The 26,173-nt window shown below is 41.9% G+C and overlaps 1 protein-coding gene across 1 annotated transcript; it reads left to right on the top strand.

The window, feature by feature from the left end:
* The first annotated feature begins 667 nt into the window (after positions 1-667).
* PON1 (paraoxonase 1) lies at positions 668-24,354 on the top strand. Its single transcript, XM_008508272.2, has 9 exons — positions 668-1,085; positions 6,074-6,144; positions 7,591-7,646; positions 8,889-9,057; positions 12,267-12,393; positions 15,577-15,777; positions 17,090-17,171; positions 20,971-21,099; positions 23,933-24,354. Exons 1-9 carry the CDS (start codon positions 1,012-1,014, stop codon positions 24,089-24,091), a joined length of 1,068 nt encoding a protein of 355 aa, XP_008506494.1. The 5' UTR covers positions 668-1,011; the 3' UTR covers positions 24,092-24,354.
* The last annotated feature ends 1,819 nt before the right edge of the window (positions 24,355-26,173 follow it).

Genomic DNA, 26,173 nt, shown 5'->3' with positions numbered 1-26,173 from the left:
CTATAAGTGACACTAAAGCGTGTTGGTATCTGGTGGCAATATTTTAGAAAAGAGAAAGAGACGGATGTTGTAGGAGAGAGAATGACCAAAATCCTTGAGAAAGAAAGAAGGAAAGGGACCCAGAACAAAGGGAGGGGCTGGCCTTTAGTGAAACAGGCACACTTTATTCATGGCAACAGGAGAGAAGGGAGGGATGGGAGTACAGAGGCACTTCCTTGCGACTTTGCTCAGAAATCCCCTTATTAGTGAGGCCTTTCCCCGACTGTTTCCTTAAATGGCACCTCAGTACTCCCTGTCTCCCTTCATTCTTCTCCAGAGACCGTGTGCACATCCATAATGCATATATGCATTATCCACGGCACAATATATGCAGTCGTGATATATGTTACTGATTTCTGGCACAAAGTAGGTGCTCAGTAAATGTCAGCGAGTGCCCCGAATGAATGAACACTGGAGCGATGTGCTTGATGAGCTGTTCAAGTCGGGAGTGGTGCTGAGACAATGAGATACTTGAAATCCAGATGTTTGAAGGTGACACACGGCAGTAGCCTGGCGAGAGCAAAGTTAGATCTTAGGTGTTCCAATCACAGCCCTCCCTTCCTTCTGTGCCTTTTCTGGCTGAGTCACATAGATCAAGTTACTGAACCTCTCTGAGCCAACAGGATTAGGACTTTTTGGCACAAAGTGAGCTCTCATCAAAGCTTGGCTCTCCTTTCCCACGGCTCTCCATTTCCTCCAACCTGCTTGCTTTCCCCTTCTCGCCCGGTCTAGGCAGCTGTTCTCAGTCTCTCCTTTGTAAAGCCTGGGGGAGCACGCAGCTCCAAGCCTCGGGCGCTGACCCCGAGGCCGCGCTGTCCTGGCGCGGGGCCCGAAGGGTGAGCTGCGGCCCCGGCGGCGCGGGGCGGGGCGGGCCAGTCCGGGGGCGCTCGGCGCGGATTGCCGGCCGCAGGAAGGCAGCGTCTCCCGGCCGTCGGTGCATCCGTCCATCCATCCGTACGTCTGTCAGAGGCCATGGGGAAGATGACGGTGCTCTCCCTGTTGGGGCTGGGACTGGCATTCTTCAGGGATCCCTGGTCTTCTTACCAGTAAGTTAGATTGTGGTGAGGGCTGCAGCCCCGTCCTCCCCACCTCAGCCAGGCCCAGGCTCCCCCCGAAAGTGAGGTCCAGGCGCTTAACAGAAAGTCTACAGGCAAGTGCTGGATGCACATCCTGCAGGAGGTTCATAAATCTTTGTTCAACTTTCATGTGCCGCTTGAAAACATATCCTTGCTCATGGCCCGAGAGACGGGATAAGGAGACAATTGTCGGTGTTTGCATACCACTGGACCGATGAGTGCCCAAGTTGGTTGCACACACTAATTTTCCATGAAGAGTCGTATGCCTTGACTACAGATTCACTTCTCAACCTCGCTTCAAAACAGATAACCAGACTAGGGGGTCCCCCGATATTGTGTGAATTAGGGAAAGGATCCCCCGCCTTGGCTGCCTGGCCAGGGCACGAAGCTTTCTGGCTTGGAGATTCTTAATTTTAGGCCACACGGAGAGACAGGAAACTCCCTGGTGGAGCGGAGCAGCTGGGAGGGAATGCACGCACCGCTGGGAGCCAGGCCAAGAGGAAGGGAAAAGCCTGGCGCTGGCGTCTGGTGTCCTGGGTTCTCACTCTACCTTTCCATTGTGGGATGTTGGGCAAATCACTTTACATCTCTAACATCTGCGGCTTCAGTAAACCGGAAACGGTAATAGACACTCATATGCGAAGCAACTAACCTGGTGCCTGGAACATAGGAACTATTGGTAAATGTTAGTGCCCTGCGTCCCTTATAGTATTTTATAAAGCGGTAGATGCTGTATAAGGGGGAAAAAGTTTTGAAGAATGTATCAGTAATTTCGTGGTAACTTTTTACAAGGGTTCAAAGTCTAGAGATCATTCTAATTCCTAAGTTTTAGTCAATAGAATCTTATTGTTTACTTTGAAGTAAAACATTGATAAAAATCAAATCGAACATTTTGGATTTTTTTTAAAAGTTATATGACCCTATGGACTGATTAGAAGCTTATGTTAAGAATAGGTTTTTTGCAGGAGCCAGCCCAATGGCCTAGTGGTTACTATCCTGTGCTCTGCTTCAGTGGCCCTGGGTTTGCAGGTTCAAGACCCAGCGCGGACCAAGTGCCGCTCCTTAAGCCACACTGTGGTGGCATCCCACAGAAAACAGAGGCAGATTGGCACAGCATCCCACAGAAAACAGAGGCAGATTGGCACAGCATCCCACAGAAAACAGAGGCAGATTGGCACAAATGTTAGCTCAGTGCCCATCTTCCTCAAGCAAAAAGAGGAAGATTGTCGGGGATGGCCCCATGGCCGAGTGGTTAAGTTCGCACGCTCCGCTGCAGGCGGCCCAGTGTTTTCGTTAGTTCGAATCCTGGGCGCGGACATGGCACTGCTCATCAAACCACGCTGAGGCAGCGTCCCACATGCCACAACTAGAAGGACCCACAACGAAGAATACACAACTATGTACCGGAGGGCTTTGGGGAGAAAAAGGAAAAAATAAAATCTTTGAAAAAAAAAAAAAGAGGAAGATTGTCAACAAATGTTAGTCAGGGCTAATCTTCATCACAAAAAAAAGAAGAAAGAATAGGTTTTTATAAACTATTATTTTTTTAATTGTTGGTTACAGTGATTTGGGGTTTTAAATAATGTAAAAATTACAATTTGTGGAATTTCATTAATCACTATTATTTGCTGCCAAAGGAGTACACACAACTTTGCCACAGCTTATCTGTGGGTTGTGATATTACCGTGGGATGAAAATAAAGAGGTGAGATATGATTGTCCAACGGCCCATCCATGCTCTCTCCTTTCCGTTCTCCATTTCCGTGTGCACCCTTGCCTCAAAGGTGACTAAGAAGATTAAATGAGAAGGTGTGTGTGAGAACCTCAGCAGGGGGCGTGGCAAATAGTAGGCCCCAATGAGAGCAAGTGAATGAATGAGGAGTACGCGGTAGTGGAAAGTAGACTGATGAGACTGAGTATGGCCCCAAGGAAAGTTCCAGATGCATTTCTAACGCATAGCTAAAGACCTTGCTTTCTTTTGTAAGGAGCCAGCACATATTTGTAAAGAATAATTCACAGCAGGGGGTATGTGATTTCTGGCCAGCTTTTAGAGGCTTATGAGTTGGGGACACATCTCAGACATTTGATCCTTATCCTTAGACCTGGAACATTTGGACTTAAGCCCTGGACAAGAGATTTCCTGATAATTGAGAACAAGATAAAAAAAAAAAAAAGTGAGCAGGATTATAGTAACACAGGTGGAATTGTCTTCTGGTGCTCCCTCCAGCTTTTTTTTTTTTTCCTTGAGGAAGATTGGCCCTGAGCTAACTACTGCCAATCCTCCTCCTTCTGCTGAGGAAGGCTGGCCCTGAGCTAACAGCCATGCCCATCTTCCTCTACTTTATGCCCATCTTCCTCTACTTTATACATGGGACGCCTACCACAGCATGGCTTTTGCCAAACGGTGTCATATCACACCTGGGATCCAAACCAGTGAACCCCAGGCCGCCCAGAAGCAGAAGGTGAGCACTTAACCACTGCGCCACCAAGCTGGGCCCTCCCTCCAGCTTTTAAGCAGTGCTATCTGTAAATTTTGCTGGGTCAGAGGACTGAGTGTGAGCTTTGCATTCATACCTGAGTTCCAATCCCAGCTCAGCCTCTCTATAACTTTGTGGCCTTGGAGAGCCACTTAATCTTAATCATCTGTAAAACAGGAAAAATCAGGGGCTGGCCCCGTGGCCAAGGGGTTAAGTTCACGCGCTCCGCTGCAGGCAGCCCAGTGTTTCGTCGGTTCGAATCCTGGGCGTGGACATCGTACCACTCATCAAGTCACGCTGAGGTGGCGTCCCACATGCCACAACTAGAAGGACCCACAACTAAGAATATACAACTATGTACCAGGGGGGCTTTGGGGAGAAAAAGGAAAAAATAAAAATAAAAAATCTTTAAAAAAAAAAAAACAGGAAAAATCATACCTCAGGGAGGTGTTTGAGGATTAAACGAGGGTATATAAAGGACTGGCAACGACTGTCCTCTTGAGATGTGACTTGTCGTGGCCACAAATTTGCACTCAAAGCAACTGAGTGCTGACTCAGTGCCTCTGTCCCGACCCTGGGCTCCCTTTAACTGTGGCTGTCCTACCTTTTCCAGGTTAGAGATCGTCATCCATGTGAAAGAAGCCTGAATTGGAATAGGGGCTGATCATTTCTGCTTTTTCTGCCGTCTGTGAACCCATCGTTTAATGAACCGTTCCAGCCAGGCAGCACTGTTCTTTCAGCGTGGTTTTGGCTCTAAGAAAAGCTAATTTGGCTATCCTTGGCATTTTCCACAAGTCTTGGCCCATTCAGTGATTTCACTTCCTTGAATCTCTTCTTCCGTGCCCCTCTTTGTATTGTCCTTGCTTGTACCTTCACTCTTAACATCTCTACAATCCTTTCAGTTCCCTGGGGCTCTCTGCGAATATTCACTAAGCTTTCTCTAGACCAGTGTTTCTCAAAATGGTGGGTCACAAAATCAATGTGATCACATGATCAATGCTAGATCATGATCAGCATTTTTAAATAAATGAAGTAGAATTGAATAAAAAAAGTTAAGAATGTATCACACGTATCAGGATGAGAATTCTCCCGTGAACCTTGTTTCTGATGTGTGCGGTGAGTGGGTGTGGGCGTTGTCTGTTTCCATCATGTTACATGCTTTTCCTAATGTCGATCTCAGTCTGAAAAGTTGGCAAGCCACTGCTCCATCACTTTAGCTTTTATTTCTTTTTTGTGAACTTTTGTGATTATAATGTCAGATTTCCATTGTTGAAATTCCTTTTAGTTTCTCAGATCCTGGGACAGATCCCAACTTTCCTTCGAAGTCTGCTTTCTAAGTTCCACATTCATCATTCGGGGAACCACCCTCTCCTTGTGGGCCAGGCCTTCCTCATCTCTGGATCTCTAGCACCCGGACGGGTGGTTCTCTGCTCTGATGGTGCATCAGGATGCACTGTAGAACTTTAACAAAGCCAATTACCGGACTCCACTCTTAACATTTTTGGTCAGACCCTCTTAGATGGTGGAACTGATAGCCAATGGCATGGTAGTAGGAACATGCTACATTTTTTTTCTGAATAAATGGACAAAAGATCAGTCGCCTTTGAATTCCTATCATTTTGTACCATGTTGGTAAGAAGTTTATCCAGAGTGTCCATTCACCCCTAGCCCATCCTATCTTTAGTCAAATAAGATTTCTAGGGATTCTCGGATAATTATCACTACTTGCTATGACTATATTGTGTCATTAGTTGTCAAAAAAATGTTTATTGTTTAAATCTCTTGGCTGTGCTAATGTTGCGGTCCATTTCTTTCAAATGCCTCATCAATCGCTTTGCCCTGCTCAGGCAACCTGCTGGTACTTCCTTCTTACATCTGTGCTTTTTTCCTTTGTCCTTCACTCAAATGTTCTCCCCAATGTTTATGCACTCGGATTTAATAGGTTGCTTTTGTGTGTGTGAAATGCCTTTTTATATGTTGGCCTTGGGTATGATTTTCTGAAGTTATAAATCCTATGAGCTCACCTGCATTTTTCAGGTCACACACAAGAAAGCAGATGCCCAGTCCAGGCTTTGGAGCCAGATTGGGCAGATGGGCAGGAGGCCCATCTGTTAGCAGCCCTAAAACATCAATAGAATAAATTGGAACCATGTCACTATTTAACTCATATTTCCACATAGGACCCTTACCCAGCTGATGAAATTGTTCCTGTTCCTACCAAAGTGCACAGAGCTCTGGAGAGGACACGGCGTATCTTATTTGTGTATCTGTCCACCTCTGCTAAATAAATACTAACTGTCGCGCCCAGAGGCCCTGAGCGTCTTGCTCTGGCCTTGCCTGGTGGGATTGCTCAGGTTCCAGGGACCATTAACCCCAGGATTGAAACCCAGGCAAAGTGCAGTTAAGGAGAACGTTATTGACTCCTTCCCCTTGCAACCTAATTATGATTTCTGAATAGTTTTATTCTTTGTTTCTCCCCCAGAACACGATTTAATGTTTTCCGAGAAGTAGAACCAGTAGAACTTCCGAACTGTAACTTCGTTAAAGGAATAGGTGAGTATGGGCGAGGAGGAAGCATCTCATTGGAACTTGCAGTGTTATGTTGCTGTTTATTTGATTAATACACCTGTTTAATTTTGTTCAAAAATAAAACTGTGAACCAAGAGAGGATTAAGTCACCAGTTCATTAGAAATACCAAGTTACTTGACTTTTGACTTCCCCAACATATTGCCAAGGTGTTGACAGTTTTTTGATTGTTTGTTTTCATTTGGTTTAGCAATGACAATAGTCAGAACAATGTTTGATTTTGTGGTAATATACCCCGAGAAGATGGCAGAGGAGGGACAGAAGCGGAAGAGAAAGAAGCGAGGAGAGGGTAAATTTTTAAAAAGCCTTCATACACCTTTGTAGTTACTACAAAGCTTCTCCTCATGCGTCTCTCTGTTAATATTGAGGAGGGAAATTTTCCCAGAAGCTCTCAGCATATTTCCCCTTAGATTTCATTAATCAGAACTAGACAACAGGCTCGTGCCCTAGCTGCAAAGGAAGCTGGGAAAGTAATTCCCGGTCCTCCACTGTGGGAGGCAGGCCCTGTCAGAGAAGACAAAAGGGTGGGGAATAGCCCTGCTAGGTGACCAACAGGGACACAGGGCCCATCTGGTTTCAACCAACCAGCTTTGTTATTTGAGGACAACTTGTTTGAGAGCCATGCTTTTGTTATGTTTTGGCGGGATTTTTCTAAGAGTTATTTATCTCATTTGACTAAGTTGGAGAAGTTAGACCAGATGACTTATTCAGTTAGCATCAATAAGCTTGGCCAGATAGCTTAATAGTGCAATTTTTTTCTAGAAAACAAATATGATATTGATATTAAATATCACTGGATATTTGAAAAACAAACATCTCCAGTAAGAGTAGCAATATAAAACCAAAAATCTCATTTGTCTCTAGATTGGTTGAAATTTTTAAAATTTACATGTACTTAAAGTATAACTAACTTGGTGATATTTTACTGATGTTTATAATTAATAGCAAATGCATATTCTGTATATGAAATGTATCCCTATTATAACTGAAGCATTTGGAATGTGCTTATACTTCCAATATGGTTTTCAAAGAATTTATTTGATTTGGAACTATTAAGTATCAATATATATTAGTAGTTTACGCTGTGTCTTTAAAAAAACAGCAAGCTCTTTTCAAATTGTCATACCTTTAGTACATTTTGTGAGAGATTTCAGCCTCTGAGGAAAAAGTTCTCACCCACCAATTAAAACAAATATATTAAGTGTAAATTTTAATTACACTTACTTGTATCAATGTCTTAATTTTTATATAATCACATTAGTCAATTTGAACGAATTATTCTGACTCTATCGAAGAAGAGCTAAATATGTAGTCCCATTTTCAAGTTAGGAGTGAAAAAGAAGTGAATCATTAGCTTCCGCAAGAGTGGGCAGTCTGAAACAACTGGTGCTGTCTATTTCCTTTTCCGGCAGAAGCTGGCTCTGAAGACTTGGAGATCCTTTCTAACGGACTGGTTTTCGTTAGCTCCGTAAGCGTTTTCTTTTACTTTCTGTGCTCGAGCCCGTTTTCTAGGACCCGCAGCTTAAGTCTTTGGTTTAAGCTTTCTTTAAACTGATGCCCACCCTCAATTAAAATGAGCAATCATATGGCTCAAAAAATAAACTGTACATGCCTTTACACTGGTGTTATAATTATGATCCCACGTGTTCCATGTGTATTCGTATTCCTGTGTGTACACTAAACTCCTATTACCTTATCTTCCATTGTAGCAATTTGTGAGCCCAATAAGTTCAAGAATGGCTTCCCATTCAGCTGTCTATCCCTTGCAGCACTGAAGTGGTGCACTCAAATATTTGCTGAATTGAGTGTATGTTTATATATATTTCTTCACGTCATTTAAATTTTTACCTTTTCTTTACACTTTTGAGAATAAGCCCTTTAATTTCACGTTGTTGATAAGTCATTCCACAATTTCCAGATTTTGAAGAGAGAAGCCACCGTGTTTGTTGAAACTCTCCTGCATATAAATCGCTGTGGTGGTGACATGGCTCAAAACAAAAGAAGTTGACAATCACTGGGATAACAGAGTTGATAGGATACAGTGTACAAGTCATCCAGCCATTGAAGCCCTTTGCTGTCTGTTGTAATTTATTTAGTCCAGTTTTCTCTTACGAGGATGGGGGACTAGTCGTCCTCTACAGCAGTGTCTTGCAAACCTTTTTTTTTAAAGCAACAGAATACATATTTCAAGCAAAATCTTATCTGGGACCTCAATATCTAAAATAAATAAGAACTGTGTTGTTCTAATTGACGGCTGAGAAAGGAATTCTTCCCTAGGCAAACTGGACTTGCCTTAAACCTCTGTCCCAGAGATGCTTCCGAGGAACCTGCTAGGGGGACAGTTTAAAAACTATAACCAATGGTTTCTCCATATTACTTGCTTATCTTGTTGAAGCCTATTAGTAAACGCCTCTTTGGTCTGCTCTTACGTTTTTCATCTTTTTCATGTATTGGAAGCCACGGTATAGGATACATATGGCTTTGCTGCTGGTGATGAAAAGGTCTGTGCCCGTGCATTGTGTGGGGTCATCTGGTAGAGCACGTGGCTTCCAGAACCCCTCGTGGGCCTGTTACACAAGCCAGCTAAGAGGCTTCCCATGTGGCCCCATGGCCCGAAGCAGGCAGTGTGAACCTCTGTGCCATCCACCACCTCCGACAGCATTTGAAGTATTTGCAATGTGCCTGTTTCTTCTCCTCTGTTATTTATAAGGGATTAAAATATCCTGGATTAAAGAGCTTTGAACATGACAAGCCTGGAAAAATACTTCTGATGAACCTGAATGAAGAAGAGCCAACAGTGTTGGAATTGAGGATCATTGGAAGTAAATTTGATTTGTCTTCATTTAACCCTCACGGGATTAGCACATTCACCGATGAAGGTAACAGTATTTAACGTTTATTAAAAACAAAACCAAAATTAAAAAGAGAAAAAACACACAAATGTTAGTGAACGAATATTTTTTCATCCAACTAAAGTATAATCATGAATAATGTTCTTATTCTAGGTTTTAAACTTACACCCATGTCGATTAAATATAATATTATAACCACTTAAATGCTTGAGAATGCAAAAATATTTAAGATTTGTAAAACAGCTAATTTTTAAAAATACTAACATTCACATTATCCTTATAATTACTATAGTAATAATATTCAACCCCAATCATTACGGACTTTTTCAATTTAAACAATTTTACAGATCCAGGCATTTACAGAAATTGATTTTTCTAATGTAAGACATCTGCAACCTATAGATCCACTGACAGAAAGTCCCCCTGGTCGGCTTTCTCTCAGCTCTGTCACCTTTAATGCCTCCCTGTCCATTGGTCCCTCTGTTTTGTCCTCAAACTGCTTCTCTACATTTTAATAACGTATTAAATCCCTTATAACTTCCTCCCATTTCTTCCTTTCTTTTTGCATCCATTTCCTTGGTCTCTGCCTTAATTCTCAACGCAGCTGCACACAGAAGCACCTGGGGAGTTTTAAAAAGTCTGATGCCCCGGCCTCAGCCCCAAATCTTGTGATTTAGTCTGAGGGAGGCCTGGGTGGCAGGACTTGTTGAAAGTTCTCCAAGTGATAAAAACATAAGGCAAGGGTTGAGAACTGCGTCTACCCCTGCGGCCTCCTTCTCCTAATCAGACGATCCCTCCATCAGTCCTTCTTCCAGACTTTCCCCATTGTGGGTGGCTAAAATTGCTGCCTTGAAAGTCGTCAGCAATGTCCTTATTAACGAACTTTTCTCTCTCTTCCAACTCTCCCTCTCTTCCTTTCCTTCCTGCCTCCCTTCCTCCCTTCTTTCCTTCCTCTCTCCCTCCCTTCCTCTTTCCTCTCTTCCCTTTCTGCCCTCCCTTTCTTCTTTTCTTCCTTCCTTCCCTCTGCTGTCCTTCCTTCCTTTCTCTCCTCCCGTTTCTTTCCTACCTTTCTCCCTTCCTTCCTTTCTCCACCTCATTTTATGCTGTTGCCCACTTTCTCCTTCAAGTCAACTGCTCCTCCCTGATATTCCAATGCGCTTATCTGTCCTAGTTCTGGCCCTACTGCAGGGTTCCTCTCCTGCTCATTGCTTTGTCACTCATTTCGAATTCTCTGACCATTCCACAAAGGGGAATTCCCCAAACGACTGATCTTTTGCCTCCTTTTTATTTTCTTTATTTCAGAAAATTCCACTATAACTGTGCCTGCTTTCTAGGACAACCCCCACAAATGTGGAGTAGTCTTTTTTTTTTTCTTTTTAATCAGCTCTTGAGTTCCATTTCTTCAGCTAATTAGATACTTCTATTTGGGTTCCTCTCCTATAGCCACTTTAAACTCAAAATGTTGAAAAATGGTTTTCCATCCTTTTATCTTTCCTTCTTCACCTCTACCCCACATGATTTTCCTTCTTATATATATATTCCTTTATATATATACATATATATGTATATATTCCATTCAATGATCTCTCCACCTATTTATCAACATTGTGTTTTCTTTTCAAGATATTTGTAAGTTCAAAAAAATATAGTGTTAGATGTATGTGTACTTTTAAAAATAAAAATGGGGTAATATTACATAAATATTACACAAACCCTTCTATAAATTGCTTTTGCATTAAACACTGCATCATGAACTCGTTTCTATGACAGTGCATTTAGAGCTATTTTCCAATAGCTACTTAGCATTCAGTTGTGTGGGAGTACTATAACATATTTCATCTGCTGATGGATATTCAGTCTATTTCCATCTTTATGCTCATTGCAAACAATGCTATAAACACACTTGTACATATATCTTCTGTGAATATTTCCTTAGGGTAAATTGCTAAAGGTAGAATCTGCTGTGTAAAACGTGAACCAGGTTTTAATCTTCACTTACGTTTGATTTCCGACTCTCTCATTCCTCAGCCATCGTCAGGGGTTTTTGATACTTCCTGTCAGATGCCCCTTATATCCTTTCCTGCCTTTTCTTGTCAATGTCATCCTCTTGGTTCAGTCCCTCCTCTCCACATGAGTGGATTGCTGCTGTAGCCTCAGGTCATGTTACTTCTTGGCTCAAAGCCCGCAGTGAGTACATTCTGGATCCTTATCCTAAGCCCTAATAAGACTGGTCCTACCTCTATGGCTTCAGCCCTCCCACTCTCTTTCACTAACTCTACTCCAACCACAGCCTCACTATCAAGTGAGTGTGCCAAGGAAACTCCTGCCTCAGGCCCTTTGCTCACTCTCTTCCCTCAGTCTGGAATGCTCTTTCCCCAGATAGTCACATAGTTTGGTCCCTTATTTCATTTAGGTCTTTGCTTTAATATCACTTCATCAGAGAGAACTTCCCTGACTCCCATGAAGAAAGCATCTCGTTACTTTCCATCCTTTTATTCCATTTTATTTTCCCTTTGTGTCACTTAACACCAACTAAAATAAATTAAACACTTGTTTGTTGAATGGACTAATGAAAAGCTCTTAGCTGGCTTCTCTGTTCAAATCTCTTCAGTTCAACCTACTAAACTTTGCATTGTTTTCCTTTAAACACCAGTTTGGTCATGTCAAAGGGTTCCAAAGAGTTACTGCTTCGTAAGGCAAAGACTGCAATCTAACTTCGCTGCCAATTCTGATCACGACTTCTTGACAACTTAGACTGGCCCCTTTCATGTCGCAAAGTCCCACTGACTTACAGAAGCTGCCTCCCTTTGATACTCTCTCAGGTGTTCATTTTATGGAATTAATCGTCTTACACTGAGTAAATTATATCTGAGCACACCTTCTCAGGTTGGTATTTCCCACCTCTTTTATCTCAACTCTGAGTATCCCTGAGACCATTTGCAATGGAAAGCTTAACAAGCTCTTTCAAGTTTTAGTGTCAAGCGCTGTTCATTTTTGAGTTGAGGATTTTTCCCTCCTGTGGAGTTTGGAGTTTTAGAGACTGTCACTGGTTCTTCCGTTAGCCATTTTTCTTTGGAGCAATCACAAATGTTTCCCTCTACAAAGAGATGAAAATATTCCATCTGCCTGACACTCTAAGTACTAGTTGGAGGTGGGTTGAAATTGCTTTTTGGAGACAGGGCTGACAGCTGAGAGCTCAGTTAATGTTTCAATTTTTTATTTTAATCTCTTCTCAGATAATACTGTGTACCTGCTGGTGGTGAACCATCCAGATTTTAAGTCCACGGTTGAGTTGTTTAAATTTCAAGAAGAAGAAAAATCACTTTTGCATCTGAAAACCATCAGACACAAACTTCTGCCTAAGTACTGATATATATCATATTTCTATTTTCCTTTAAGCCGGTGGATAAATAATCCACTTTTAGTTTTTCCGTTTGGCCTGGGGGAAAGGGAAATAATTGTTCCTTTCTAATGATCACAACTCCTCCTAATGTTCTTCTGTAGAAACTTTTGGGGACTCAAGTCCCTCAGAGAAAACACATTTTATTTTCCCCTCATTTCCCAGGCTGGCTGGATGCTGGCTTATGGCTCCTGGCCTCAGAATGTCTGTTTGAGCTTTTCCTAAGAAAAAACTCTACTCTTCTCCAAAACTAGACTTAGCATTTCAAACCCAAACCAGTTTCATAGATGAATTCCACATTTTGAGCTTATTTATTTATTTTTATTAAAAAATAGACTCTCAGATGTTTCTATGAATTAGAAATACATACCTAAAAGGAGGTCTGAAATCCAGTGCCTCTAAGACCTCCCTATCCTGCCTCTACTGCTGTTTGGTTGCACACAATTTATGAAATAGCAGATCTGTAGTAACACTCAGCTCCATCCTCATCTTCTTGACGATATAACACATGGAGAAAGAAAACGCAAGGGTCCCTGATCTCCGTCAACCCAACACAAAGTCAACTTCCTGGGTTGCCTCAGGATTTGGTATATAAGGCGAATGATGGATTTAGGACAATAATCTGACACTATCTCCCTAAACAATTTTTATCCTCTAATCATTATGATTTTCTAGAATCCCAACCTTTATTTGAATAATTTACTTTTAGCATTCAAAAGCCCCAGTATTTGTGAATCTCGATTCCTTTTAAACCGTGTGTTACTTACATGCAGATACCTAGCAAGGCACCTGGTACAGACGTAGAGTGAGCTCAGTTACCAGGGGCCCTTCCTCTCCTTTCTTACCTGGTGGTTTTGAAGATGGGGAAACTGATACTGGAAAGAAATTGAGTTACTGGATCAAGGTCAATCAACCAATTAGTGGCCAAGTAGAAACTCTGGCCCAGGTCTTCTTCTGCATCCCTGGTACGAGACAAAGTTTAGAGAGGAGCTTTTGGTGGAGAATTTATTCACACATTCATCCCGCAAATATATTTTGGAAAGAAGAATGAGGACACTGAGTGTCTAGAGTGTTTCAAACACCAAGATCTAAATTAGCGAAAAGTATGTAGAATGGAGAAGCTGGGCTAATAATAATAATAATAGTAATAGTAATAACTTAATGAGCTTTAACTATAAGTTAGAGGCTGCAATAACAATTTAAACATTATTAACTTTTTACAAATACCTTCTTAATTAGGTTTCTTTATTATACCATTTTGTATTTAAAAAATTTGAGGCCTGGAGTATTTAACCTTCCCCAGATGACACCATTAGTAAATGAATCCGTTGGTGTTTTCACCCTGGTAGTGTGAGCCTGGAGCTCATGCTCTGAGCCACTATGAAACAGTGAAAACTTGTTTTATTTGTTTCACCACTGAATCTTGGAAATCTAAGATTTGTCAAATTTCCTAGGGTTAGAGTATTTTTTTCTGGGCCAATTACAAAAATATTGGTCTTTGGCAATACAGAATCAAATTGAAAATAGCCATAGTGCCACAATTCACTAAAATTCTGCTCTCTTGACCCAAGCACTAGCCACATATGTTTTCTGCTTTGCATTTGATGGTTGTTTATATAATTGTTTATAGTTTTAATATTCCAATTACTAAATCTATTATAATTGAAGTATGTTATTAATAATGATAACTCAACGGTCATTATTGGCCATTTCCTACATGCCAGGCTTGGTGCCAAAGTCTGCGTTCATTCCTTCATTGTATTCTTACCCTAACCTTTCAAGGGGTAGAGAGGAGCCTGAGGCTTAAGAGTTTAGTGACATGCTATGGCCGCATAGACGATAGCAGGCAACGTCAGGATTCAAATGAAGCCCATCAGATTTCAAAGCTATTACTCTAAACCATTTCACTCTGCTCCTTTTTATGAAAAATAGGCAAATGATTATAAAGCATAGTAATTTCGGAAATTTACTTTTAAAAAAGAGAGGGGAAAAAACCCAGCTTGCAAGGTTATGCCTGGAGCCTGTACAGACTAATCCTAAATTCCTTGCCCTTTTTCCACACGTAGTAAGAGCGGCTACCGCTGACTGAGGGGTTAGTGAGCGGCAGGTCCCCTGCAGAACACACAGCAGGCATTGTCTCCTTCTAATTCCACTGCACTGCCACAAATCAAGATTCTGACCTAGTCTCACGGTAATGAGCTGGATGACTTTGGGAAAATCATTTAACCTCTCTTTACAGATGAGAAAACTGAGGCTCTGTGTGCTTATCCAACTTGCCCAGGAGCCCAGAGCTGTGTCAGAGCTGATGCGCTGGCTATTACGCCCTCGCCAAGAGAGTGCAGATAGCTGTCTCCCAGATGATGGCCCCAGGGAACTTCTGTCATCTCAATCAGCAAAGAATGACTCACTCATGTCTTCACTGTTGTACCTATTAAGGCAGAAAAATAGACTCATATATCTTAGATTTTCAGTAACATAGAATCAAAATCAGGAAGAAAAAAAAAGCCATAGCATCCTATTTCTGAGTATTTTTGTTCATGGACAGTTTACTCAGTTTAGAATCACAAAACTTTAAGGGTGGAAACGACCTTTAAGCTGAAAGATAGACCAGTCCATCCCATCCTCCTTTTCTGATAAGGAAACTCAGGCCCTGACATAAAATGACTGATGTTCCCTAAACCACACAGCTAACAGTAGCGAGCTTTAACTAAGATGTGAGTCTTAAGATTGCCAGCGTTTCTTCCACTGCCTGATGGTAACTTGGACTGTTCTATATGAGCATAAGTAAATTTTGCCCTGATAATGACTCCCGGCCTAATTTAATGCTACTGAGTTTAGCATATCTATACACATTTGTGCACACACACACACACACACCCCATAGCACTATTTTTAAGATACAGTTAATAGGATTTTTGTGTTATTTTGCTGTAATAACCTCTTAGCATTTCTTAGAGTAATTATTGTCTTTGAGGATTGTATAGGTGGGGCCGATTAATATTAATTCTGTGCCATAATAGCTAGAGTGAAGGCTCCATCCCGCATCTTGATTTTAGGAATAGACATTAGCGAATGCTGGTGCATGACTATAATGTATGATACCTTCATATGCATGTATATATCACATGTGTGTGTTTGCATTGCAGCATGAATGATATTGTCGCTGTTGGACCTGAGCACTTTTATGCCACAAATGATCACTATTTTCTTGACCCCTTCTTAAAATCCTGGGAGTTATATTTGGGTTTAGCATGGTCAAATGTTGTTTACTATAGTCCAAATGAAGTTCAAATGGTGGCAGATGGATATGATTTTGCTAATGGGATCAACATTTCACCTGATGGCAAGTATGTGAACTCTTTAAAATGTCATGCATTTCTCCAGATTCTCACTAGATTTCTTCAGAACAAATTCCTTTTCTAAATAATGTGATACATTTTAACATGTTCTCCTGGTAAGAGGAAATTAGGAAAAATATAAAACATCCTAAATTTTCAGGGGATAAAATTTATCAAATCAAAATTTTCTATTTTGTGAAGGCATATTTATTTAGTTTCTTTTTGGGGGGTAAAAGTACATTTCAAGAGGGTGAATAAACATTTAGTATTACTAAATAAGACTGTGATAAACATTTAGTATTACTAAGTAGCTTTGCTTTGAGGGAAGATTTTTGAGCTCATAATGAGATTAACAGGATGTCAGCATATATAGCCATAGTGCTGGGTTGTGATAAGATAAAGAGCTTGCACCAAAATACAAATCAAGTACTGCTTCCTTCATCCAGAGCCTGTTACTAAGGGGAAAAAAGTGTCAACCTAACTAAGCAGTGTGCTTAGTGATGTAGCTAGCTGATTTGCATTACTATCTGGTAGTAGCCCTGAAACAAACAATTCACAGAGCGGCACTGGGGACCACAATTCTGGTAGCAGTGGTCTATAGATAAAAATCTGTCTCGATCCATCTAGACCCTTCCTCATCTTATATCACCCAGGATTTCAGAGGATTAGTAACAAATTTAGAGAAAGCAACATGGACAGCTTTCAATTATTCATATCATCTCCTGGTCTTCAAAAGTAGCAGATAATCAAGCAGTCATTTGTCTTTTTGTTCTGGGCTACACTGTGCTTAGACTGGCCACAGATCTTCACTCTGTGTGCAAAATACTAAATGCACAGGGTCAGGACAGGTCGTAGGGTAGGAAGGGAGGAAGATTTCTCTCAGATTCAGGGAAGCATCTTGCCTTCTCTCATATTTTCTCTGGCCTGAAACAAGAAGCTGGTTGTCAAAGGGCTTTCCTGCAGCCTCCCAGAGAGAACTCATGAATCCGCTGAAATGCAGAACCTGGTGCTTGCCACTATATGACAAACTCAGAGAAGCACTGGAATGCTTTTGCTCCCAGATACTAAGAGCGGATATCAGGGCTAAGTTCCTTCCCTATCCATCAGGGCCAACTATTTAGAAGTAACTTTTCAGAGATTAAAACTCCTTTGTGCACTGTAAACTCATTGAGTTCTTTCAGAGTTTGATGTGCCTTGAGTTGGGTTCCATTTGCCATTCTCTAAGCAAAGTTCTTCCCTAGGAAGTGTTATTACAACTTCAAGGTAACCTTTTGAATCGCATTACTTCAAGTGCTTTCATGTGGCTCTTTCTTCTTTGAAGGTATGTCTATGTGGCTGAATTGATGGCCCATAAGATTCATGTGTATGAAAAGCATGCTAATTGGACTTTAACTCCATTGAAGGTAAGAGGTATTAACACTATAAGTTTGCAGAGTGATAATTAGATTCTAATTGATTTGTGAAATTAAGGTAAGGAAAAAAGGATTGTCTAATTGGAGTGGGTGAGAACCAATTTTTCACTCCTTTATTAAGAGTCATCAGTGTCCTATGTGTTGTTCACTTTCACTCAGCTGCAGAGTGTGAAGCATAGACCACACGTCTCACCCACGAAACTTGGATTTTTTCTGCTCTAGTAATTTTAAGCTTGGCATTGTGTTCCTCGGTCCATCCTTCCTTCCCTCCTCCCTTCCTTCCTCCCATCCTTCCTTCCTCCCTTCCTTCCTTCCTCTCTCCCTCTTTCCCTCCCACTCTTCTTCCCATCCACTCTCCCTCCCTCTCTCTCTACCTCCCCTCCCCACCTTTCTCTCGCCCTTTCTTTTTTCCTCCATGTTGACGGAACAGACAAGAAATAGCCTCAGCTTGTATTTAACACGACAGCACTCTCCACAGGACTTATAAAGCCCGAATACTCACCATGGCCACCATGTGCAGCAGCCCATCACTTTGTGCCTTTATCTCCATCCTTTGCCCCCTGCTGAGGCTGTTTTGTGTGCGTGTGTTCCTGGAGCTCCCCAGGCCCAGCCCTGCCTCAGGATGGGGGTGTTCCCTCTGCTTGGGTGATCTGCCTCCACATTGCCATGGCTCTCTCCTTCATATGCTTCCAGATTTTACTGAAAGGTCACCTCAGCGAGGCCTACCCTGGCTACCTAGTCTAACTTGCAAGTCTGCCCCCTCCACAAAAACACACACACACACACACACATCTTTCATATCTCCTTTATAGCTTTATTTTCCCTTCAGCATTCGTTACTAACATACCATATACTTTATTTATCCTCTCTATTGTCTGCCTCTCCCTCTAGAGTGTGAGCCCCAGAAGGACAGATTTTTTTCCATTTGTTCCTGGAAGAGTTCCTAACACCTAGTAGGCATTCAGCATGTACTTGTTAAGTTAAAATGATGAGGCCAGGTACGTTTCAGGGGTGCATCTTCTACCCCCACCCATTTTGATCCAGTCTGAAGCTTTGGGTCAAAAGAGGTAAAAATATAAAGTAAAGGAAGGAGAAATAAGAGCAAAGTGGAGCATTGTGAAAGTAGCCACCTGCCCCTGACAAACAACAAGACACTGCTCTCCTGCCGTTACCGCCCACAGTGCGAAGCCCTGTCACCAGGCACTGCGTGACTGTTCCCGTCAGCACATCCCAGGTCCTGTCACCGAGGCTTCACTCAGGGAAAATTACCTTGAAGCAACATCAAATGTAACATCGTGTTTGACATTAAAAATCACTGGCAGGGCTAGTTTGGTGTTACCTGAAGTAAAATGGAATTTCACACACTCATACTGGCTGAGGGAATAAAAGGAAACTGTGGTTATAACAATAGGTACTTCTGTAAATTGAAAGTTAAAGAATTTTAGAAGAATAGAATCCAATCCAATATACATTCAACAGAGAATGACAAAGGCACTGCTCCTGCCAAGGCAAGCTCAAGGGCGAGGCTTGCTTCAGGTTTGGCTCCCACTTTTGGTAACAGATTGTGCCTATCTCCTGACAGAACAATTCAGTGGAGACTGTAATATTATTCTTTCTTCTGAAGGATCACGTTAATTAAGACCAGTTAATTAATACCTGGAGTGGCAAGAAATTTGATAAACTAGCTGAGACTGATCTTAGAATTTGTGATGAGATGCGGGATAGGTTTTGTCCTGTCAAAGTGTAGTATACACATGCAATGGGATATTATTAAAGCAGAATGAAGTACTAATACATGTCATAAAGGGGATGAACTTTGAAGACATTATGCTAAGTGAAATAAGCTAGACATGAAACAACAAATACTCTATGATTCCCCTGATATGAGGTACCTCGGGTAGGCAAATTCACAGACAGTGAAATACAGGTTACCAGGGGTTGGGGAGGGAGGAATGCGGAGCTCCTGGGTACAGAGCTTCCGTTTGGGATGGCGAAAGTTTCCGGAAATGGATAGTGGTGATGGTTGCACAACATTGTGAATGTACTTAATGCCACTGAATTGTACACTTAAAAATGGTTAAAATGACAAATGTCATGTTATGCATATTTTACCCCAATAAAAATCATCCCTTCCTCCACAAAAAAAAAGATTTCAAGACACAATGATTTAGTGCCACTTCAATGAGTTCTAATTCTCTAAAAATTGGGATATTTGTTAACAGAGGATACAGTTTTTCCCAGAGAATAATTGATTATGGCTCCTTGACCAAGGAATGTAAAATTTTCCATTTGGCTTGTAGAAGCGTGAGGTACGGTCCACACGTGCACTGCGGTGAGTTAGAATTGTTAGGAATTATGGATTTGCGAGGCAAGAGTGAAATGCCGGTTCAGAATGGGCGCTCTGCCGGGCTGCCAGCTCTTCTTGGCAGGAAGCAGGTCTGCCGCTTACTGCACTCTCTCCAGGGGCCCAGCCTCTCGCCGATTACCCGGTAGGAGCTCAGTAATTGCGTGTGGAATGAACGGCAGCCCAGGCTTCTGTGTCCTTCTCCCACTCTCTCCCCGACTCTCATCTCTGCAGGCTTTCATCTGCCATGGAATTCACCAGTTGGCTATTACCTCTTCCAAAGATAATGGCAGAGCCCTGAGACAAGCATTTTCCTCGTCTAAAGAAATTAATGCATCAGCCAAGAATGCCCAGCGCTGTGATAGATGGGGTGTGGGGATGGAGAAGGCCTGGAGCTGATTTTGGCCAGAGGATGTTTGCTCAGCTGCCTCCTTTGGCCAACCTTGCCCGTGTCCAGGGGAGGAATGAGTGATGGCTTTGCATGACAGTAACAAGGAAGCTCTGCCACAACGCTCGAGCCCTCTAGTCCCTTCACAGACTTGTGGGGATAGCTCTCATTTGGAGTAGGAAGCACAGGGCAGCGTTGGCTCGTTGCAGCTGCCTGTGCACGCTCTGGCCTTTGCAACGAGTCACCACCAGTTATTACAGGATCTCTGGGCGCTGGGGCATGCTGGCCTCTGTTTGAGGAACACGGTAGATATTGTTTCTCCAACTAAGAGTTAGCGGGAAACAAATAGATGCGATTTCTCCCGGATAGAAGGCAGCCAAGATGATGAATGGTGGAATTAAGAGCCGTTGGTGTTATTTATGATCCTGGTACTAAGCCTCGACAGCAATCTGTGCAGTCATCTCATGCTTGCAACCTACATTTAGAAAATAAACAGCAGAAGAACAGGGAGTTGAATAACATCGAGGAAACTCTGCCTCAACTCCAAGGCAAAAATTAGACCCCAGGTGATCATTTCTCCTCTGGCTGCACAGCCTATGATTAGCCACTAAAGAAGGGCCTACATTTCATCAGGTTCTCATCAGAAATGAATCTACATTTCCTAGCTGTTTTCTGAATGCCTATAAAAATATCATTTGTACGTGCCGTTTTAGAAGGAACTGTTTTATGCTGCATTTAAAACTTTTTTTTCCCTTCAGTTTTAGGTTCATGCATAGATGTTAGTCCAAATGATTTCACCTAACTTTTTACGGTCTTTCTTGGCTTTTGTATCTTCCCCCTCCCTCATTTGTCCTAGAAACTGGTAAAATACTAGCACAGATGGAAAGCTAGAGGAATTCCCCGACAGCTATTGAAATGGGACAGAATTTTTGCGCCCCTGGAATCACCAGTGTGGTGATCAAGGACAAGACGACAGTTTTCCCGGACATTGCTCCATCACCTTTCCAATTTTTTTTCACTTTCTGTCCTTCCTTCTCTCCTCGGTTTTCATCTGGAAGCACCTGGACTTTAACACACTCGTGGATAACATATCTGTGGATCCTGTGACAGGGGACCTTTGGGTTGGATGCCATCCCAATGGCAAGAAAATCTTCTTCTATGACCCGAAGAATCCTCCCCCATCAGAGGTTAGTTTGAAAAATGAAACAGATCAGCAACCTTATTCCCACCTGTTTTTCAGTTGAAAACATAAATCTCAATTATATGTTCAGATAAAAGGGCGGACATGGATAGATGATCCAAATGATCAGATATGAAAAGGAATTTGACTTTGGGGGCATTGTAGTCAGAGTCTAGGCAGGAGACAGAGGGCTCATTTAAACTGCATGATTTGCGAAGATTTAATAAGGGCACCATATACAAAGGTGTGGGCAGAGTGTAGAGAAACGAACAGCTGATAATGCAGTACCCCGGGGCTGGCAGGGGGGACAGGAAATGGCTACCAGAAGCCAGAACAAGAAGAGAGCTGTGTGTAGAGAGGGTTCCCTGAGAGGAATCTGGCCTCCGGGTTGAGGGGTGAGGCCAACCAACCAGCAGAGACCCCACAAGGAGGCCGCCTGGAGTAACTGCCCCACCTCCCTCTCAGTGCTCCCATCCCCCCACTGCTCCTTGGTGGACCCTGACAGGGAGCTGGAGGGCAGGGGAGCCCTTAAAGTAGGCCCTTGTGTAAGTCTGAGCAGAGTGGAGAGTGGGCCTGAAGGGCTGGGTCAGGAGAGCAAGCACTTGACTGGGGTCTGTATCTTTATCAATAGTGAGTCTCTCCAACTTGGGAATTCATAATAGTTTAAAAAGTAGAATGGAGCACATTGCTACGGTCTAATCATTTGTTTGTTACCTGCCTTCTTAGTCAACTCCCTCTTCCTGTGTGTCAGTATATGCACAGGTTAATGCCACAGACCAGTCCTAAAGCACAAATGGCCATCCTCTCTAAACCCTCCCTGCAGAATGGGAAGATAAATCACTTGCTGGAATTATTTTGGCTTAAAAACCCTTTTCTCCCATGCTAGTTGTAGTACTCAGAGACCCTATTCGTGTCCATGGTCTTTATTCAGTGGACTATTTTGGTAGTGCAGACAAGAGTTGAAAATTCACTTTGCCATAGGCATTTGAAAGTTTACTATGACTTATCCCGGCTTTTCTTTGAGTTTTCATTATGTACTAATTATACTTATTATTTACATCAAATATGTAGTTTTTGACATAGTTTACGGCCATGGATTTTTTTAAAGCTTAGTTTCAAGAGTCGGTATCATCCCTCCCCAACCAGAAAATTTTTTTTTTTAAAAGTCTGTGTCTCTTGGATTAAAAAAAAGAGTCTATTTCCAATTTCATATGGCCCTTCATACCCTTTCTCTCTAGGTTACAGGACAATTGTGATTATGTTTAATGGCAAGCCTTTGTGCCTTTTGCTGGTTCTTAGCTACCAGGATTGCTATATGGCATGTTTAATAGAACTGAAGAACTGTATGCTATGGTGTTCACTGTTCAGAACAGAAAAATGTTAGATTCTAATTTGTTCTTGCTTGTCTGCTCATTTGGTGAACTTGGGTCATTTGCTATAGTGTAGACTTGGTTTGCTGTTCTGGAAGAAATACTTCCTTTCTAATGTTGAATCTGGTAAGGAATAGCAAAAAGTAATAACAACCCATTATCCAATGTGGTGCCCCATTGAAGAGTGATTTACTTTTATTAGGAAGAGGCTTGGGGCCGGCCCTGTGGCCAAGTGGTTGAGGTCATGCACTCCACTTCTGCAGCCCGGGTTTTCACGGGTTCCGATCCTGGGCGCAGACATGGCACCACTTATCAGGCCATGCTGAGGTGGCGTGCCACATAGCACAACCAGAAGGACCTACAACTGGAATATACAACTATATACTGGGGGGCTTTGGGGAGAAGAAGGGAAAAAAATAAAATGTTTTTAAAAAAGAAAGAGGCTTACTTAAGCTAAAGGGGCATCATCAACTATTTCCTGTAACTACTTCATGTTAATGCTACGGCAATTTCCTAAAACATCTGTCTTTGGTGCCAACTGTTTTAAAGAGGTCTTTTTAAATGCATCCACTGACTATTTAATATCCAGACACTGGCCTTCCTAGGCTGCCGTATTTGATGTTTTTGTTGGTGGGTATCCTTTCTTCAAGTCATTGTATTTTATCTGTAAAGGCTTAAGAATAATAATAAGTTAGATTTGAAAGGGAGCTTAGAGTTAATTTAGTCCCATCCATCTCATCCTACAGATGAGAAACAAATGGTAAGTGGAAGAACCTAACATGACCTTGGGTTCCTGCCTTACAGACTGCTCTTTATGGTAGCACGAATCATATAAAATTGCCATTTTATCAGCAAAAATGGTCAAATATCAGCTATTACATATAGTCAGCTTAACATACTACTACACTGTTGCTAATGATACAATCATATTTCTGCTCAACTAAATGAAGGAAACTGAACTTATAAAATCTTATACACTTAGAGTTGGGATCTCAAGTTCAGAGTAATAGATGAGTGTGGTATAGAGACACGTTCTTTATCAGGCAATACTTTTTTTCTTTTTAGTGCCAGCATTTAAAAACCAAGAATTAAGTGTAAACATTCAACTTCCTAGCTTTTCTGAAAATACACAAACTGGCCTGAATTCCAGAGTGGCAATAATTTGACTATTACTGAGTAACAGCCCCTCTCCAGATTTGTCATAGTCTCTACTGCTCCCTAAAGTCTTTCACCCAGGTTGTGCTACTCGTATTTCTTCCCTAGCCTCTGTGGGCTTGTGTCTCTATCTCTGTTAAAGATCACCTGATCAAACCTGTCATTTTGCCAATGAGGAAACAGGTGTCTTAGAGAGTAATTTTGCAACAAAATATGATTTACCTAAAGGCTTCCTCTTATGGAGAAATGACCCCATATTTAAAATTATGTTTTGAGTGACTTTTAAAAAAATACTAATATATTATTTTTTGATAGGTGCTTAGAATCCAGGATATTTTATCAGAAGAACCCAAAGTCACAGTGGTTTATGCAGAAAATGGTACTGTGTTGCAAGGAAGCACGGTTGCCTCTGTGTACAAGGGAAAACTGCTGATTGGCACTGTGTTCCACAAAGCTCTGTACTGTGAGCTCTAACTGGTCGATTTGCACCCCCGCCATGGAAACTGTAAGCCCATCATTTCAACCGCTTCCCACATCTAAGGGGCCATGGTGATCTCACCTCAACGCGAACGCTGACCCTAAATCTGGGCATCACGAGGGATGAAAGTGCTGATTAACTGGGAACAGATTTGATGCATAAGGGTTTCTTGAGAGTACCATATGAAATCAATCTTGGAATACTTGAAAATATCACTTACCAATAAAAACCGTTTTCAATAAAATGGCTAAAATTGTCATGTCAGTTGTCAGGTCTTAAATAACTTAATTGTATGTGACCCCAAAAGTACTCGCCCTAAACCATTGTTCCTGGAGAACACATGAGCTTACTGCTGCCTTGCCGTGTCTTGTTGAGAAAACAGACAGTAGGGTGACCTCAGTGTCATCAGAACTCCAGTCCTCACTCAGGGACTCCAGTTAACATGCCGGAAGACCAGATATGCGCTACCAAGTGACCCCTCAACTCCCCGCATAGCTCCCACGCAGAGCCATGGGCCTCCTGGCATAGTCAGACTCACTCACAGTTCCCCTTCAGGTGTGACTTCTTCAGTAGATATAAACCTAAATTATCCCAACTCTCCTTTGACTCTTGCTTATTCAATTCTCCTCTAGCAAATAGCATGTAGGAAAATCTTAAAATTCTTGGGAGCGTCACATCTGAAAATTCTGAGTGCCTATTACCACAGCACAAATTGTACATTTTAGTTTCTTTGACCTGGTGAAAAGAAGAGGTTTGTTCACTTCAATGATTTGATACAGAATGAAGCCCATAACTGATTCAGGTCAAGCTAAGTGCATCCAAAGACAATATTGTTGTTGAGGTGGTGGTTGTATTTTTTCGACTCTAACTTCCTGCAGAGGCTAAGAAGAAAACAATAGAAAGGTAAATAAACAAAAAATAGAAAAAAATCAGCAAACTTTGGCTGTCTTCTGAGGGACGTGACTAGGAAGAAAAGATGACTTTGTCTTTTCTCATGAAAGCTGGTACGAGAAGGTTGCCTATCTTCATGTATTTGACTATCTCTTTAGAAGTTATGGCTTCCAGGCTGGCTTATCCTTTGGGATGCTAAGGCTGTCACATTAAAAACATTTATCTAAGGCACTTGCCATGATAATGGTCTAGCATTTGGCGAAAAATGTTTTGCTGATAAATTGAGAATTGCCAACAGTTTAAGACCACTGACTTAAATAAACAGGAACACTTTGGGGGCCAGCGTAGTGGCGCAGCGGTTAAGTTTGCATGTTTCACTTCGGCAGCCCAGGGTTCGCCAGTTCAGATCTCAGGTGCAGACCTACGCACCGCTTGTCAAGCCATGCAGTGGTGGGCGTCCCACATATAAAGAAGAGGAAGACAGGCACGGATGGTAGGTCAGGGCCGGTCTTACTTAGCAAAAGAAGAGGAGGATTGGCAGCATCCAATTAGCTAATCCAATTAGCTGAGGGCTAATCTTCCTCAAAAAACCCCCCAAAACCCAAAAAACTGGAACACTTTGTTTGGATCGAAAAACACTTTCCTCACATCAGGATTAGATTATTTTTGTCACAATTGTCAGTGAGTACATCATGTAACCTATGAGTGCTCAATTACTCAGGGATGCTGTTCACAGCCAGTAAGCTGGAATCTCTGAGATATTGTTTTGAAACTATCAATGGCTGTGGTGCTTAGCTTGAAAAAGCCCACATATTTCTTTAAAAAGAATCACTTGATATCATCAATGAAATGACCACACTCTGTTCTCTCGTTCTTGACAGAGTAAGCAAATTCTGCCCAAAAAAGAAAGCTATTCAATTGACATAGCTTACACTCAAGATCATTCAAAAAGGGACAAAGGCTTCCCCTTGGTTAGGAATTTCATAACATACTCCAAGGAAAAGAAAAACAGCGTAATTCATTTATTCTGTGATGCTCAGGTCTAAATTTTTGCATTGCCAAAGGTTTAGTCACACATAAATTATGTATGTGTGTGTGTGTGTGTGTGTGAGAGAGAGAGAGAGAAAGAGAGAAATTAATACCTCTCATTTGTTATATTCAAGTCTTCTTAACATTTAAGGTTTTAG

Source organism: Equus przewalskii, chromosome 4 (genome assembly GCF_037783145.1).
Source record: "Equus przewalskii isolate Varuska chromosome 4, EquPr2, whole genome shotgun sequence".
Lineage (NCBI taxonomy): Eukaryota > Metazoa > Chordata > Mammalia > Perissodactyla > Equidae > Equus > Equus przewalskii.
This window is presented reverse-complemented; position numbering and strand designations above follow the sequence as displayed.

What these genes read in the sequence shown, in the direction of transcription:
- PON1 (XM_008508272.2), top strand. Translation starts at nt 1,012, where the DNA reads ATGGGGAAGATGACGGTGCTCTCCCTGTTGGGGCTGGGACTGGCATTC. An exon ending in GGACTTTAACTCCATTGAAG is followed by an intron (nt 17,172 to 20,970) that starts GTAAGAGGTATT and finishes TTCATCTGGAAG; the next exon opens with CACCTGGACTTTAACACACT. An exon ending in AGAATCCTCCCCCATCAGAG is followed by an intron (nt 21,100 to 23,932) that starts GTTAGTTTGAAA and finishes ATTTTTTGATAG; the next exon opens with GTGCTTAGAATCCAGGATAT.